Genomic DNA, 15,603 nt, shown 5'->3' with positions numbered 1-15,603 from the left:
GCCTACGTGTGCATGCATGCACCACGTAGACAAAGTAGAGCTGAAAACATGGCCCAGTGATAGAGTGTGTTCTTAGCATACATGAAGCCCTGTGATTAACACCCCCATGCTGATATTATAAATTAAGTAAATTAATACAATGTTATGTAACAAAACCCATTAGATAAACTATATTGTGTAAGTCATATATCAATAAATGTGTTCAGAGAATTACCCTGTGGGGAGGTAACTCAGGGTAGAATGGTTTCCTAGCATGTATAGGCCCTAGGCTCCACCCTCAACACTGGAGAAAAAAAAAAACTGCAGACGTTTGACCACATGAGCCTATGCGCCAACCAGCCCATGAAAGAGGAGACAGCAGATCCCAGCGCTGGGCACACAGGACCTCCAGGCGCAAGAATGAAAAGACGGGGAGCAAGGGCTTTAGAGTTACCTGTGAATAGCCAAGTCTGACACAAACTGGGCAGCTTTCCAACGCTGGAGCTTCACCAGAAATCTGGTCCTCGGCTCTGTCAAGATGTGAACCACTCAAGGCCCTGTGTGGTGCACAGCAATAGCCCAGAGGAACAGGAAAACTAAACAGGGTATCCTTACCCTAGGGACCCCCAGAAGCTTTCCTCTCAGCCTCTTAGCACCCCAAAACTCACAGTCTACAGACCCACACAGCTGTAATGGCTTCATCAGAGTCCCAGCAAAGCCTAGCCAAGAGAAGAACTCAGATTTAGGGACCATATGACTGGCTGGATGACATTAGCCTTGGACAGCCTTATCCTGATTCTGAGGGTCTGTAAGGGGGACACTGATGTCCCTTGACCTTCTGACTGTTACATGAGCACACTCAGAAGCATCCTACAGTATACAGTCTCAGCATCACGCCCACTTTTGATTGAGGAGGGCTCCATGCCAGCCAAGCTGACCATCACTCAAGGTTTTTGGAGGGTTATGGTTTGCCAGCACCTCAGCACCCCAATATCTTAAGCATAAGTCACACATGCTGTGAACAGTGTGTGATCTAGCTTCCACCTGGGTGTGAGGCCCCTTGGGAAGCCACACCCATGAGCCCACAGACATGGACACATGAGGTTCTAGAGAAAGAAAGACTATGCCCACTGGTGAGCAATGGCAGGGGTTTGGAATGGAAGGAGAATGTTTAATGTGTTCAGGGCTGTGATTGGGTTGGAGGAAGAGCCTCGGGTTTGGTAGTAGATGTTGGTTTAATTGTAGGAGATTGTTGTTGGCTTGTTAAGCGTTTGTTTGTCTGTTGGGGTTTTGTTGCTGAGGATCAAACCTAGGGCCTTCCATGTGTTAAACTGCGTTCTTCCACTGAGCCACGCCCACACACCCCAGAGGAATGGCGTTACGTATCTTTGTAGACTCGTTAATTAAGTGTGCATTTCAAAAGAGCTCATAGAGAAGACTGCACATGTTCTGAGCTCTGAGGTGGATGGGATCCAGTGTCGTCATGACGTGTCAACTTAAAAATGGTATCAATCTTTGACTGGGGGTGTAATTCAGTAAAAGTGTGTTCCCAAGATGTACAGGACCCTGAGTTCATGGCCAGGGAGATGTCTCAGCAGCACCTGTTACCTCACAACCTCAGTTCGATCCCCAGGACCCACATGGCGGAAGGAAAGAACCAACTCCTGGAAGCTGTCCTCTGACCTCCACAAATATGCCTTGGTGTGTGACGCACCCCCCACAACACACTGAGATTTGGTAAAGGTTTATTTTTATTTTCAATTATGCGCCTGTGTGTGTGCACAGGCGTGGGTTGGCAGACTTGGGTGCAGTGCCTGGGGAAACCAGAAGAGGGCGTTAGATCCCCTGAAGCTGGGTAGGGTTACTGACAATTGTCAGCCTCATAATGTGGGTGCTGGAAACCAAACTTAGGTCCTCAGCAAGCATAATACACTCTCAACTACTGAGCCATTTCTTCAGCCCCCAAACTAAATAACTAATGACCCTGTATTCAACCCTTATATCACACAGAGAGAGAGAGAGAGAGAGAGAGAGAGAGCGCTTTAAGAAAAACTAAGCAAGCAGGTCGATGGTGGCACACGCCTTTAATTCCAGCACTTGGAAGGCAGAGGCAGGCAGATTTCTAAGTTTGAGGCCAGCCTGGTTTACAGAGTGAGTTCCAGGACAGCCAGGGCTACACAGAGAAACCCTGTCTCAGGAAAAAAAAGAAAAACTAAGCATGTAAAACAAATAAAGGCTTTAATAAAGATAAGTAATTAGAGGAAAATAAACAGGACTGTGTGACACAGACCCCCTAAGGACAGAATCCTTTAGGTGGTCAAAATGTACGGGAGCAGGAAGGTCCCAGGCAGATGTGGCCTGTACAAAGGCCCTGAGGCAGAGATATGCAGACAAACTTAAGCAAAAGTCCTCTGTAGAGATGGGGTAAAGAGCAGTAGGTGGCAGTGGGCCTTACTGAACCTTCTCCTCACAGTTGCCTGTTAAGGGAACTAACTTCCCTTGTTCCCCAGGAAGCCCTTCAGTCATTGGCATGTCCAAACCGGTCACCCCAGAGCCTGCTGAAGCTCTCCCCGACTCCTGAGGAGCACAGGTTAAAGAATGTGAGCCCCTTCCCCTTGGAGAGCTCTGTCCCCCTGACCCAAAGAGCCAGGAGTCCCAAGTCTAGCACCAGAGGGCCCAGAACCAGACTGTACATATGGAGTGGCCAGCCTTTTCTCTGACTGTCACTCCCTAAGCCCACATCCTCCATGATACCTCCAGCCATGCACCTCACCTACCCCTTTCTAGAACCATCCGGGCAGGACCACAGTGGGAGCCTGTGAGGAATTCTCATGAAAACCAAAGCTCATAGGAATGGCCTGGCCTTTTAAGTTATATAAAATAATAAATAAAAATAAAAAGCGTTCCTTTCTCTGAGAGCAGTAAATCCTAGCCTTCGTTAGGTTCGGCAGTGCAGGAGCCCACATGTCAGTGATTACAGCTTCAGGGTGAAGGAAGAGTTGAGGAATTTGGCATCTTTGGGGTGTGCTGGTTTATATGCATCTCTCTGGAGCCTGTTTTCCGACAGGAAATGGATCCCAGGGGAACCATGAACCCTAGTGAGGGCTCATTGTGCTCGCAGATACATCGAGAGCCTTGACCCCCCACCCACCCACCACCACCACCTGCCACCTGAAACAACATGGTGGTGACCAGGTGGCACACCCCAACTTCCAGCAGCATCACCCTTTGCCTGTACCCAGGCCCTCAGACATCCATATTGACCTGATTCAGAGCCACAGACACACACCTCTCTCTAAGCTGGCCACCAGTCCCTTCCAGTCGGGTCCCCCCCCCCCACAACCCTTCCAAGCAAGTTCTCTTGGCCTGGAGCTCTGTGGGAGGGAAAGGTCACGGACTCTCGGGTCATTGCGAAGCTCTTTAGTCTCTCTGCAGCTGCTTGAGCCCAAGGAGGAGGGAGAGGCCCTGCACACCCTGAGAACTGCCTGTTACCAGGTGTCTTGCTGCATTTTGTGCTGGCTGAGGCTCTGTGTCACAGCTGTCAAAGCCGGGAAGGCCAGGGTTGAGGGACCCACGCCAAACCCAAGGAGGGATGTGTAAGAGAAACAGGGGAGGGAAGGACAGGCTCCCATTTATTACAAACGTCTTCTACACTATTATTCGTAGTCACTTCTCAGGAACCCCACCTCCCCACACTGTTGTACTGAGCACAAGGACATCCACAGCCCTTGGCTTCCCCTGTAAGACACCATCAGTCAATTAAAGAGACATTGAGGGTCTTTGCTGGCAACTCAGTGCTGGGGGCTTCCACCAGAACAATGGTGCCTGTGCACCTCTGTGGTTAAAAGCACTTACCCTAGTGCTACCATGGTGCTCTGGGTGCCACCAAGCTGGTCCTTTTCATTTACTCTCTCTTCCTCCCTCCTTCCCCACTTTTTTTAAGACGGGGTCTCATGTAGCCCATGCTAGCCTCAGACTTGCTCTCTATCTGTGAATGGTCTTGAATTTTTGATCTTCCGACCTCCACCTCCTCGGTGACGGGATTACAGACAAGTTCCACGGTGCTTAGTGTATGCAGCGTTGAGAATCAAACCCAGAGCTTCGTGCATGGCAGGCAAGCACTCTAACAGCTGGGCTATTCTGGGAATCCCTTCCAGACGCTTTGGCTGTGCTCTCTAGATGGGATATTTCATTCTTTGCCCTAGGATTGTAGCATAAGCTACAGTCAGTCTCCCTGAAAAGGGAGAGCTTAGGAGAACAAGGGCAGTAGAGGCTAGACTGGTACTTCTGACCAGCTCTAACACTTGGACACAGCATCTCACCTCTGGGCCTCAGAGTCCTTATCGGTAAATGAAGCCAAATGCCTAGCACATAGCCTGTCCCAGCTCAGCATGCATGAGCTGCAAGCCTCCCCAACCTGTGCTCTCTGGGCATGCTCCTCCCACTGAGACCATTTGCAAGATGGCTCTGGGGTCTCCAGAGGACATATGGGGGGTTGTATGAAACAAGGCTGGTGTGTCACCCCTGTAAATAATGTGTCTGGAATTGCAAGACTCAGCCCACAAAATGACAGGCATTTGGGATGGCTTCAGGAAGATATGCCCCAAGGGCCTGGGGCCGGTCCAGGTCTCGGCACTGCCCACGGCATGTGGTCTCCTAATGAGATATTCAGTCCACCAGCCTGAGAGCCATCCCTGGGCTACTTGCTTTTTGTGTGGCTTCTGGCATCTTTAAAAATAAATAAATAGCAAATGTCAAGATGTGGTTACAAAGCACATGGACTTTGGATCACTGCCCCTAACAAGCAAAGTCTCAGGAGGGAGCCAGGCGGTGGCTGGAAGCACAGGATCATGGTCCAGTCAGCATAGCTCCTCACATTCCTAGCTGGGCAACCCCACAGGGTCAGTTAATCTCCCCATGCCTCAGTTTATTCATTTGTAAAATGGATATTAGTGAGTAGCAGTCTTTCTCCTGGGGTTAGTGTGAGACGCTCATGAGTTTTCATAGAGTTGAGATTGGCACAGAACTAACACTTTATAAATGATGCCAGCTTCATCTTGCTTGTACTAAACACTGTCAGGTTACTGTGGCTGGCCGATATCATCCTTTTCTTTGGAGAAAGCGGCTATGTCCACATCTAAAATCTTTTGTAAATGTAAGGTCGGAGGTCAGCCACCCACCTAGCCCCTCTTGATATGAGCTCCAGTCATTTATTACTAAATAGCACAATGTCCAAGTGAGTTCTCCAGTCTAGTCACCAGGCCGGTCAGGGTCTGTCACCAGCCTGGACAACATCCCTGGTTCCAGACAGTCATGATGAGGCTGTGGTATCTGTTTCCCAGCAACCAGGGGGGTGTGGTGGATGATGGGAAATGAGTCCAGAGGCCTGAAAACTTTGAAAAGAACTGGGTTTGCAGAGGAAAAGGCTGGTATTTCATTTCCCAGATGGCACTATTGCTCTCAGTGCTGGCTGAGACTGAGCTAGCCTGCCAGCAGCAAGCCTCCCTGGGAAGAGCAGGGACCCAGCTCCACCAGGGGAATCTAGGACTATAACCTGCTCCACACCTCCAAGGAAGAAGGCTCACTAGATCTGAGGCAATGGAGCTGCCCGTGTCTGGGAAGGAGCAAACAGCTCACAAAACAATGATCTAAGGCGAGGTTGCGGGGAGGGGGGTGTTTGGTCGGTTTGAGGGTTTTGTTTTGGGGGGTTCTATTTGGGGGATTTTTGTTATGTTTAGGTTTTCAGTCTGGGGGACAGGGCATCACCGCATCCAGGGCTAGGGCCATGTTTTTGTCTTAGAAGCACAAACTAGGGACCTCTTACCTTCTCTGCTCAGGGTCCACCCCATAAATGGCCCAGGCAACCTCAAGGACCTGTCAGCTAAAGATCAAGTGAGGGTGATTCAAAGATGCCTCACCCCACCGCTCTCCCAGAGTCCTGTCGTGACAAGGAGATCCTTGGCCACAGTGGCTGAAATGCTCAGGGGATGGGCCCTGTCTTATGGTCTCCGTGGCTGCAACAAAACACCATGACCAAACAGCAAATTGAAGAGGAAAGGGTTTATTCAGCTTACACTTCCACACTGCTGTTCATCACCAAATGAAGCCAGGACAGGAACTCACACAGAGCAGGAACCTGGAGGCAGAAGCTGATGCAGAGGCTATGGAGGGGTGCTGCTGACCGGCTTGCTTTCCATGGCTTGCTAAGACTGCTTTCTCATAGAACTCAGGATCACCAGCCCAGGGATGGCACCACCCACCATGGGCTGGGGCCTCCCCAATCAATAACTAATTAGAAACTGCCTTACAGCTGGATACTATGAAGACATTTCCTCAATTAAGGCTCCCTCCTTTCAGATAACTCTAGTTTGTGTGTCAAGTTGACATAAGACAAGCCAGCACAGGCCTGAAATCTCACAGACAAATCTTAGTCTGCCATTCCCTCTGTGTATGATCTTGGGGTGCCACTCTCTTCCCTGACTGTGGTGCACACTGTGGCTGTGGCAGCCAACAGCATCACCTAGTCTCCATCAGGACAGACTGAGGTCACAGCCTGGAATCGCTGAGTTTTATTGTTTTGTTTTGTTTTGTTTTCCAATATGATATAAACAATATAGAATTGCTAATAACATATCACCTACTTACAGAAAGAACCCTCATCAGGTTGCAGAACTAAGTCTGTACTCTCCTGGCTCCAAAAGTTCCTACTACACTCTCCACCTCTACCAACCTGACTTATCTAGGATCTTTGTACAGTTGGAGTCAGTTGTACACTTGTTATTTAAGTGTGTGTGTGTGTGTGTGTGTGTGTGTGTGTGTGTGTGTGTGTGTGTTCACATGTATCCATGTACACATGCACGCTTACACCTGAGTGTGGAGGCCAGAGATCAACTTCAGGTGTCTTCCTCAGTTGCTCCCCCGCTTTTCTTTAGTGTTTCGAGACAGAGTTTCTCTGTGTCGCCCTGGCTGTCCTGGAACACACTCTGTAGACCAGGCTGGCCTCGAACTCACAGATCCTCCTACCCCTGCCTCCCAAGTGCTGGGGTTAAAGGCATGCACCACCATCACCCAGCTATTATTGTTTGAGTTTTTTATTTCATGATATATATTTTATTGTTTCCCCTCCCCCAACTCCTTCCGGTTCTTCCCATCTCCCTAGACCACCCAACTTTGTGTTCTTTCTCTCTGTCTCTCTCCAAAAAAAGGGCAAAAAACTGAAAAATCAAAACAAAAAAACAAAAGCCAATAAGACACAAAATGCCAAGGCAAAACAAAAGGCACACACATAATTGAGTCTACTCTGTATTGGTCAGCTACCCTTTGGCAGGGGACCTGTCCTAGAATGTCACTGATATACCCAGTGGCACTTCATTGAAGAAAATTGATTTTCCCTTTGCCAGTGAATATCAATGGCAGATCGCTTCTTGGTTAGGGCTGGGACCTCATGTCTGCTTTTTCCTCTCAGCCCTGAGACTGCTTATCTAGCTATATACAGGTCTTGTGCAAGCTGCCACACTCTCTGTGGGTTCATAGATTCCATCATCCCTGTTGTGTCTTGGCATCCCTCACCACCTGTGGTTCTGCAGCCTTTCTGCCTCCTGGTCTGGATACATCCCTGAGCCTTGAGGAGAGGGCTTTAGTGAAGACACCCAATTAGGGCTGAGTGCTCCAGAGTCTCTCACTCTCTGCACATCGTCTAAGTTAGTTCCCGTCTCCTGCAAGAGGAACCTTCTCTGATAAGGACTGGGCGAGGCACTGATCTATGAATATAGCAATATAGCCATTAGGAGTCACTTTCGTGCTATGTCCCTTTAGCAGAGTGATAGTATTAGGTTTTCCCCTGGGACTATGACCTAGCTAATCTCAGGTTCTTGGTCACTTCAGCAGTGTCAAGTTTGGGTTCCATCTCACAGAGTGAGCCTTCAGTCCATTTTAAGTGGATGGTTGCTCCCATAATATTTGTGTATTACATTAGTATATCCCACAGACAGGTCACAGTTGTAGATCATATTGTAGTTTGGTAACGTCATGATGGCCTCTCTCCTCCAGCAGTGTGCAGAGTACCTTCCAACATCACGCACACTAGTCAGAAGGAGTGAAGCTTCTAGTTAGGTGCCCGCTCAACTTTTCCTTGCTCAATGACATAGTGTCGCCTTCAGCAATAGAGCGTTACCATCAGAGCTAACTCTGAGACAGGTCCTCATTCATCTGGAATTCACCAACTCAGTTATGCTGGCTAACCAGAAAGCCCAAAGAACCTACCCATCTCTAACTCCCCTGCACATCACCACATCACCACACTCAGCTTTTTAGGTGACTTCTGAGTCACCAATACACCTGGATTTTTGCATAGATCCTGATAACCCAACTCAGATTATGACGGTCACATTTTTTTTACTCTTTTGTAACTATCTTGTTTCCTGCAGCATGATGTACCCAAGGCTTATCCATGTTGTAGCATGTGTCAGAATGTCGTTCCTGCTTACGACTGAGTCACACCTCGTTATGGTATGAGCTACCCTTGCTTACCCACCCTAGAGAATGGGCTGTGACTCAACCTTAAACAGGAAGGAAGTCATTTCACCTCTGGCTGTTGTGTCTGGGACCGTTTTCTTGGTTTCTCTAAGCCTCTGCTCCAGTCTCACCCCCATGTGTAGAAAGAAAAAGGGAGATGGGGAAAAGTCTGTTGCAGAACTGTTGAACAGATTCAATTTTTAAAACTATACAAAAGTTCCTGCCCCGTGGGGATGGCAGAGAGAAGATCAAACCAGCACTGGGGTCTGAATGGCCAGAGAGTGGCCTGGTCACTGAGTCTCTATTCAGCCCAGCTAAATGACTGGCGACCCTACAAGAGACCATCAGTAAGTCAGGCGTTGACGGAAATGTCATTCAGGGAGGTAGAAGTGGGGAGATTTAGGGGCTCGAGTTTGAGAGGAAGTGAGAGAAGTTTGAGGTTTAGGGTCCCCTTTTGGAGCTGGTCAATGGTGTGACTTCTCCAGCCCAACCAAAGATAAAATTTATGTATTAGAAATTTCTGTAGTATTGTCCCTTTTAGCTTCTGGGGAAAAATCCAGTTCAATGGATAGAATACTTGCCTGGCATCCACAAGGCCTCTATTCCCAGCACCACACAACCCAGATACAATGGTGCATGCCCGTAAATTCTAGCACTCAGGAGGTAGAGACAGGGAGATCAGAAGTTTAAGGTCAGCTTTATATAGCAAGTTCTAGAGCAGCCTGGACTACCATGAGATCCTATCTCTAAAAGTTGATAAATAAATAAATAAATAAGTAAATATTTCCTTGTATCTGCCCTTGAACTCCTGGAGTTAGTTAATGTGGCCACGGACATCTTGAGCTATTCAGGATGTTATTCTAAGTTATTCCGGGGCCTGGGATGGCATGTGTCACACCAGAAACCTCAGGGCTGCATGGAGCAATCCCACTCCTCGACTGTGCAATAACTTTGGAATGCTCAGCTGCTGTCTTCTGATGCCCAGGTCTGCAGATGGGCAGGGATTAGGGACACAGAAGAGACCTCTGCTTCCCATAGGTTAGCCCTGCGTTCCTATACTCAAGGAGGGACTGGGGGAGAGCACTTATTTAGCCTGTGTGGGGTCCTAAAGTCCAGAATCAGAAAGACAAAGACAAGGGCATTGCCAGTACCTGGACCTGGCACATGCCCACAAGATAAGAGCTGCCGAGTCTCTCCACATGCCCAGGAAAAGCAGAAAATACATTTACATGGAGACCTATGCCCGGGCATGGCCGACTCACCCATCTTCATGCAATGGGGGAGAAATAAGAGCAGACACCACTCCCCTCCTTGCCACCTCTCCTTACCAAACCCGGTGATTCTGTGTCTGCTCTAAGGCCTGGAGCTTGCTGGATCCCCAGGCATGCCTGTGGGATGCATGTGGTCCAGGATAACTGAACATGGCACAACACAAGGTTGTAAACTTAAAGCACTGAAACTGCAGAGCAGTGGTGGCACATGCCTTTAATCCCAGCACTTGGAGGCAGAGGCAGGTGATTTTCTGAGTTCAAGGCCAGCCTGGTCTATAGAATGAGTTGCAGGACAGCCAGGGATACACAGAGAATTGGAACTGTTGGAGGGAGGCATTTATTTATTTATTTATTTATTCATTTATTTATTGTAATCTGAGTGGGTGGCTATTGAGCATTTGATCTGTTGACAGCATTGTATGGCAGTGTCAAGATGTTGGACGCACCTGACTAGCAATTATTTGAAGAGAATAAATGGGAGGAAAGAAAAGAGGTACCCATCATGCCTCTCTTCTTTGACCTTCCCTCGGCCAGCATCCCATCCCAGGCTGAGAGCTGGAGACAGACACAGAGCTGTATGAGAGGCTGTAAGAGGGACTGTTGGGGGCAGAGCAAAAAAGGCAGATGCTTGGGGGCAGGGGGAGACAGAGAAATGAAGCCACAGTCTAGGTTGGGAGTGGGGGGTAGAGGGCACAACCAGAGGATTCTGGGATGCTACTCAGCCAGCTTCTTGAACATTGGTGAGGAAGCAACTTCGAAGAGAGTCTGTTTGGGTACGTGTTGCCTCCCCTTAAAGCTGAGCTTTTGAATATGAATCTTAGAACAAAGGGTGGACCTGTTGGCCACATGAGTGAATCACCCAAAAGTCTCCAAAACCTGACTATGACCGGCCCTAGGGTGTTTCCGAGCAGGCTCCCTCTTCTCCACTTGGTCCCTTTCATCTTCGAGTGACAGCCAGTGTGTCTGTCAGGCTGCAGCCCCACAGGCCCTGTATGCTTAGTGACATCCCAGCTTGGGCCTGCTGGGAGCTTTGCACAAAGGGCCCTGGAGGCAGGGCACCCCACCCTGCCTGGGCAGTTGCCTAATCTGTCGCACCCGTCTCTATTGGGCCTACTGCCGAACCATGCCACCCAGAAGAGCCACCCAGACGAATCCATTCGTTCTGCCACCTCAACAAAAGCAAATGTGGCCTAAGTTAACCCAGACAGGGAATTTTATACTCGTGCCCAGCAATGGCCATCGAAATGCCGTGGTGCTGGTTCAACTTCATATCTGTGCATAGCCTGGTATGTCTCCCACTTAGACCTCCTTTCCTGCCATACCTCACAGCTCAGCCTTCTGTGGCCTGGCAAGAGCCCTCAAGGCTCTGTGGTGAAAATTGGGTCTTCTTCCTCTACAAACAGAGGAACATGGCCCCATACGTGCTGATGGGCTGCCATTCCCCACAAACCCTCCCCACATCCACAGAGGACAGAAGGCCACCAAGGATGCCGAGTGGCCCCCAGACATCAGGGCATAGTTATTCTATGTGACTGGCTCACAAAGTTCTCAGATGCAAGCAGCCACACACAGGGCACAGGAAAGAGATAAAGAAGAGAGTGTGGGTTACAGTGCTCCTGAGATGCTCAGACATCCTTGTGGAGATCTCAAGGAGGCAGATGGCCACACACTGGAGTACAGATGCCACAGGCACCGGCGTAGAGGACAGCCCCACACACTTTAAATCCCATGCAGGTGCAAGTAGCCATTTGGTATGGGGGGTGCTGGAGTCAGGGCCTTGCCAGGTTAACATGTTAACAAGGTCCCTCTCAAACTTCAACACGAACTCCAACCTCAAAGCCTGTGTCCAAAAAAAACCAGGGCCTAAATCTTTGTTAGAAGTTTCTGTCCTAAATACAGAGCTATGGGATGGCATGTGTTTGCCTCTTTTGCGGTTTTTCTCTTTTATTTTTAAACACACAGTCTCATGTGACCCAGACTGGCCTCAGAGCCAGTATAGCCATGGATGACTTTGAAGCTCCTAGCCCTCTTGCCTCCTCTTCCCTAGAGCTGAGATTATAGGCCTCTGCCACAATGCCTTGTGTACGCACTGCTAGGGATCAAGTCCAGGGCTTCATGCATGCTAGGCCAGCGCTCTACCAACTGAGCAACTGCCTCAGCCCTGTATGTCTTCAGTCCTTGAGTTTCACTCAGCCATTCTGACCAGAATCCCCCAGCTGTGAAAAGAAGTTAAAGGGACAGCACGGTGCCTGTGGTTACCAAATTTAACCTGATAACCAGACTGTGACAGCACTGGTCTTTACCGTGTGAGTCTTGTTTCATTGGGGGAGGGGGGGCTTTGTGAGAACACACACACTCTCGGCTTTGTCTCTCTCCCAAGTCTGAAGTTTGCCCTCTGCAAGCTCTCCCACAGCAGATGTCACAGGAGCACCTCTGAGCTTGGGGAGGACCTAGGAATGAGTAATGAATGACAGGATGGGGAGGAGTGTACAGTGAGGCCTGGAAGAGCAAAGATGGAGCATGGCAAAAGCAAGAGGGACCTCCCCCCCGCCCCCGACAACCCCGTCTCCTTCCACCAGGCATGTTCCCAGGGTACTCTGTGGGTATGGGTGCCATCTACTCCCCCAATGGTAGGAAGTGACAGGTAGAGGCCATGTGCAAATGCCCTGGCTTTCCTTCTCAATTAATCTATCCTTGTTCTCCTGCTTAGGTCCCCCTGGACGGCGTGGCAAGCCTGGACGAAGAGGCGACCCTGGTAAGTCCTGGATTTCTTAGTTCCTAGGCCAAAGCTAGGCATACCATAGACCCTGGACCCAGACAGAGGTGCCAACCACCTATGTCCTGGTCCTGGATCATATCTTTCTTCTTGAGTGTCACCTACTATCTCTGGGCCATCATGCCTCATTCCACCTCTCCTTGGCTTCTTGGCATCCACCGTTCCCAAACTAGATGTTCTATGTTCTCGGCATTCTCCCTGAATCCAGCCTTAGAAACTCAATTCTTGATCACCCATCCTGAAACAGAGGCCCTTTATGTCAGCAGACAGAGACCCTGCCAGCTCTTGGCCATGGGACCTTCCACACGACACTGTTTCCTGCAGATCTCAGCTCCTTCCCAGACCCTGCCTCTCCTACCTTTGGCAGGGCCATCAGGCTAAGGTTTTACCACCTTCTTTCATGCAAACCTCCGGCTTCCCTGTCCCCACAGCCACCTTCCTCCTATTACACCGATTGCATCCAAAATGAACTTCCTCTACAGAGTCCCTCACAGTTTGACCTTCCCCACCCAATTTTTTTTTTTTTTTTTTTTTTTTGGTTTTTTGAGACAGGGTTTCTCTGTGTAGCCCTGGCTATCCTGGAACTCACTCTGTAGACCAGGTTGGCCTCAAACTTAGAAATACACCTGCCTCTGCCTCCCAAGTGCTGGGATTAAAGGTGTGCGCCATCACACCCGGCCCCCACCCAAATCTTAACTACTGTCCCCCAAGAGGCATCTACCTGCTCTGTCTCACTTCCCCACATCTGACATCAGCTTGGCCAAAGTAACCAATGGCAACATGACTACAGCAAGACATGCCGCTGTCTTCATCTTCCTTCCTGCTCTCTCTCTCTCTCTCTCTCTCTCTCTCTCTCTCTCTCTCTCTCTCTCTCTCTCTTTCCTTCCTTTCTTTTTTATTCAGCTATCAAGGAAAACATCATGGAACTAGAGAGATGGCTTCAATGGTAAAGAGCGCTTGCTGCTTCTACAAAGGACATGAGTTTGGTTCCCAACACCTACAGCTTAAGTGATATGATGCCCTCTTCTGGCCTCTGTGGGTACTGCACTCCCATGTACACACACACACACACACACACACACACACACACACACACACACACTTTTATTTAAGTCAGTTTTAACATTCATGTGCCCACATCCCTTTTGGTGTTCATTAGTACTGGCTCAAGAGTACAGGACATGTGCTATGGGTGGATGCTAATAATCTCAGATCAACTGAATGAGCTTCAGGCGACTAGATACATACACATAAAGGAAACATTCAGCGCTGTGGGTGAGACTGGTGCAAAATCTCTGAGTCAGATGACACATGGGCTACCTCAGGACTGGACCACTCTATTTTTAAGTGTAATGATTGATTATGGATAGGAAGTTGGCATTCATTCTCCCTGGATGGCTGCTGCTGCTTCAGGAAAACACTTCCCAGTTATGTGATCCCATGAGCAGGCATAAATGGCTGAGAGATCTGCTTTCTCCTCACTGTCTTTCTGGAACCACACTGCTGGATCCTCTCCAACCCTGAGTATTTCCAGCTCCCCCTGAGCCGGTTTCCACGGGTGTATCACTAACCACGACCTCTCGGTCTCCTCAGTTTCATCCCACTCGCCTCTTAGATGACTCTTCCTTTGGCCCTCACGTCTCCTCTCTCCACAAATCATCCTACTCCTGTATAATGATGATGCCTTTCTCCCTGCCTCTGGCTCCAGAGATTATACCTTGCCCCTCTGAACACAGCATCACCCCATCTCCCTCCTTCAGCTTCCCATCACAGGGAGACAACGTCCTTACTTCCTGTGCAGCATCCCTGATCCTTCCCTTCCCCACACCCAGTCCCTGTCTGTCTCTTCAGTTTCCCTCTGATCTCTGTTGCCTCCCCTGTTCCCATGGCCACAGCCTACCACAGCTCTCACCACCTGCCCCACCCCACACATGCGCCCTCTCCGTGGCTGTCCAGGGCCTTGTCACTCTCAAGTCCTCCCCTGCCCCAGATGTGATTTTTCTCTTCCTGAGCTCTTCTTACTACGTATTCTTTTCTCTTTATCCTCAAAATCAAACGCAGGTTGCTCCTCTAGAAAGGATTCTGTAAACACATGGCGGTGGCCACACCCACCTCATGCATCCGGCATGTAGATACATGGGGCAGCAAACACACAGTCAGCCTTTAAACAACGTCACAGATAGGGCACAGATGCGAGGAACCAGGTGCCAAGGGACTCACCACCAAGAGGATCTCAGGCTGGCTGTGACCCAAGAAAGCCAGCATGAGTTCAATGGGTGCCCCTCACTCTCCTCCTCACTCTCCTCCTGGGAGCTAGGCCTGGGCTTCTTGTTCTTTTACAGAAGACCTCCATAAGTTCCCAGAGTTCATTGGGAGCAACGTCTTACACTCTTCCCTGAATACCCAACTCCCAGCAGCTGAAGGGGGCCTGCGTGTCCTGCCCAGTGCGCGCCTCATCTTTCCATCCTTGTCTTCCTCCTTTGTGACAGGTTTCCTTGCCTTTCACTGTCCACTCACTGACATGCTTTTTGGAGGCAGATGAGAGATGCTGTCACCCTTTTATATAGTGTCCCTTAGTTTGATCAGAACCCCAGTAGAGGAGCTGGGGAGATGGTTCCGTCAGTAAAGCGCTTGCAGCTCAAGCCTGAGGAACCAAGCCCCATCCGTCTCCAGTACCTTCATAAGGTGCCATGGTGGCTTGCACTGATAAGCTCAGTGTTGAAGAGACGGAGACAACAGGATAGGCTGAGGCTGGCTGGCCAGCTTTGAAGAATCACTGACTTACACCCACACAGCTAGGCCAAGAAAAAAGCCCTGTTTCTAAAACACTAATGGGTATTGACCGAACAAAGACATTTGAGCTTGAGTTCTGCATCCACACACACGTGCAAATGCACACATGTGCACTTATGAACACATACACACAAAAGGCAGATACATATCTAAAAAGACATTTCTCAAATGAAGACATGAGTGAGTGGCCAGCAACCCCTGGGGGTAGTAGTTCCATAACCCCAGCACTGGAGAGACTGGAGCAGGATGGTCCTAAGCTCAAGGCCAGTT

General features: G+C 49.4%; 1 protein-coding gene across 1 annotated transcript in view; it reads left to right on the top strand.

Moving 5' to 3' along the window:
- Col23a1 (collagen type XXIII alpha 1 chain) overlaps nucleotides 1–15,603 on the top strand; it is a 286,567-nt gene that overhangs the window by 207,679 nt on the left and 63,285 nt on the right. The window contains exon 3 of the mRNA XM_021177066.3: nucleotides 12,475–12,519. Coding sequence (XP_021032725.1) covers nucleotides 12,475–12,519 — 45 coding nt within the window. The remainder of the gene's footprint in view (nucleotides 1–12,474; nucleotides 12,520–15,603) is intronic.

This window comes from Mus caroli, unplaced genomic scaffold (genome assembly GCF_978045245.1).
Source record: "Mus caroli unplaced genomic scaffold, Mus_caroli_1 scaffold_13, whole genome shotgun sequence".
Classification (NCBI taxonomy): Eukaryota; Metazoa; Chordata; class Mammalia; order Rodentia; family Muridae; genus Mus; species Mus caroli.
Note: the sequence above shows the minus strand (reverse complement) of the source record. Positions and strands in the feature narration are given on the sequence as shown.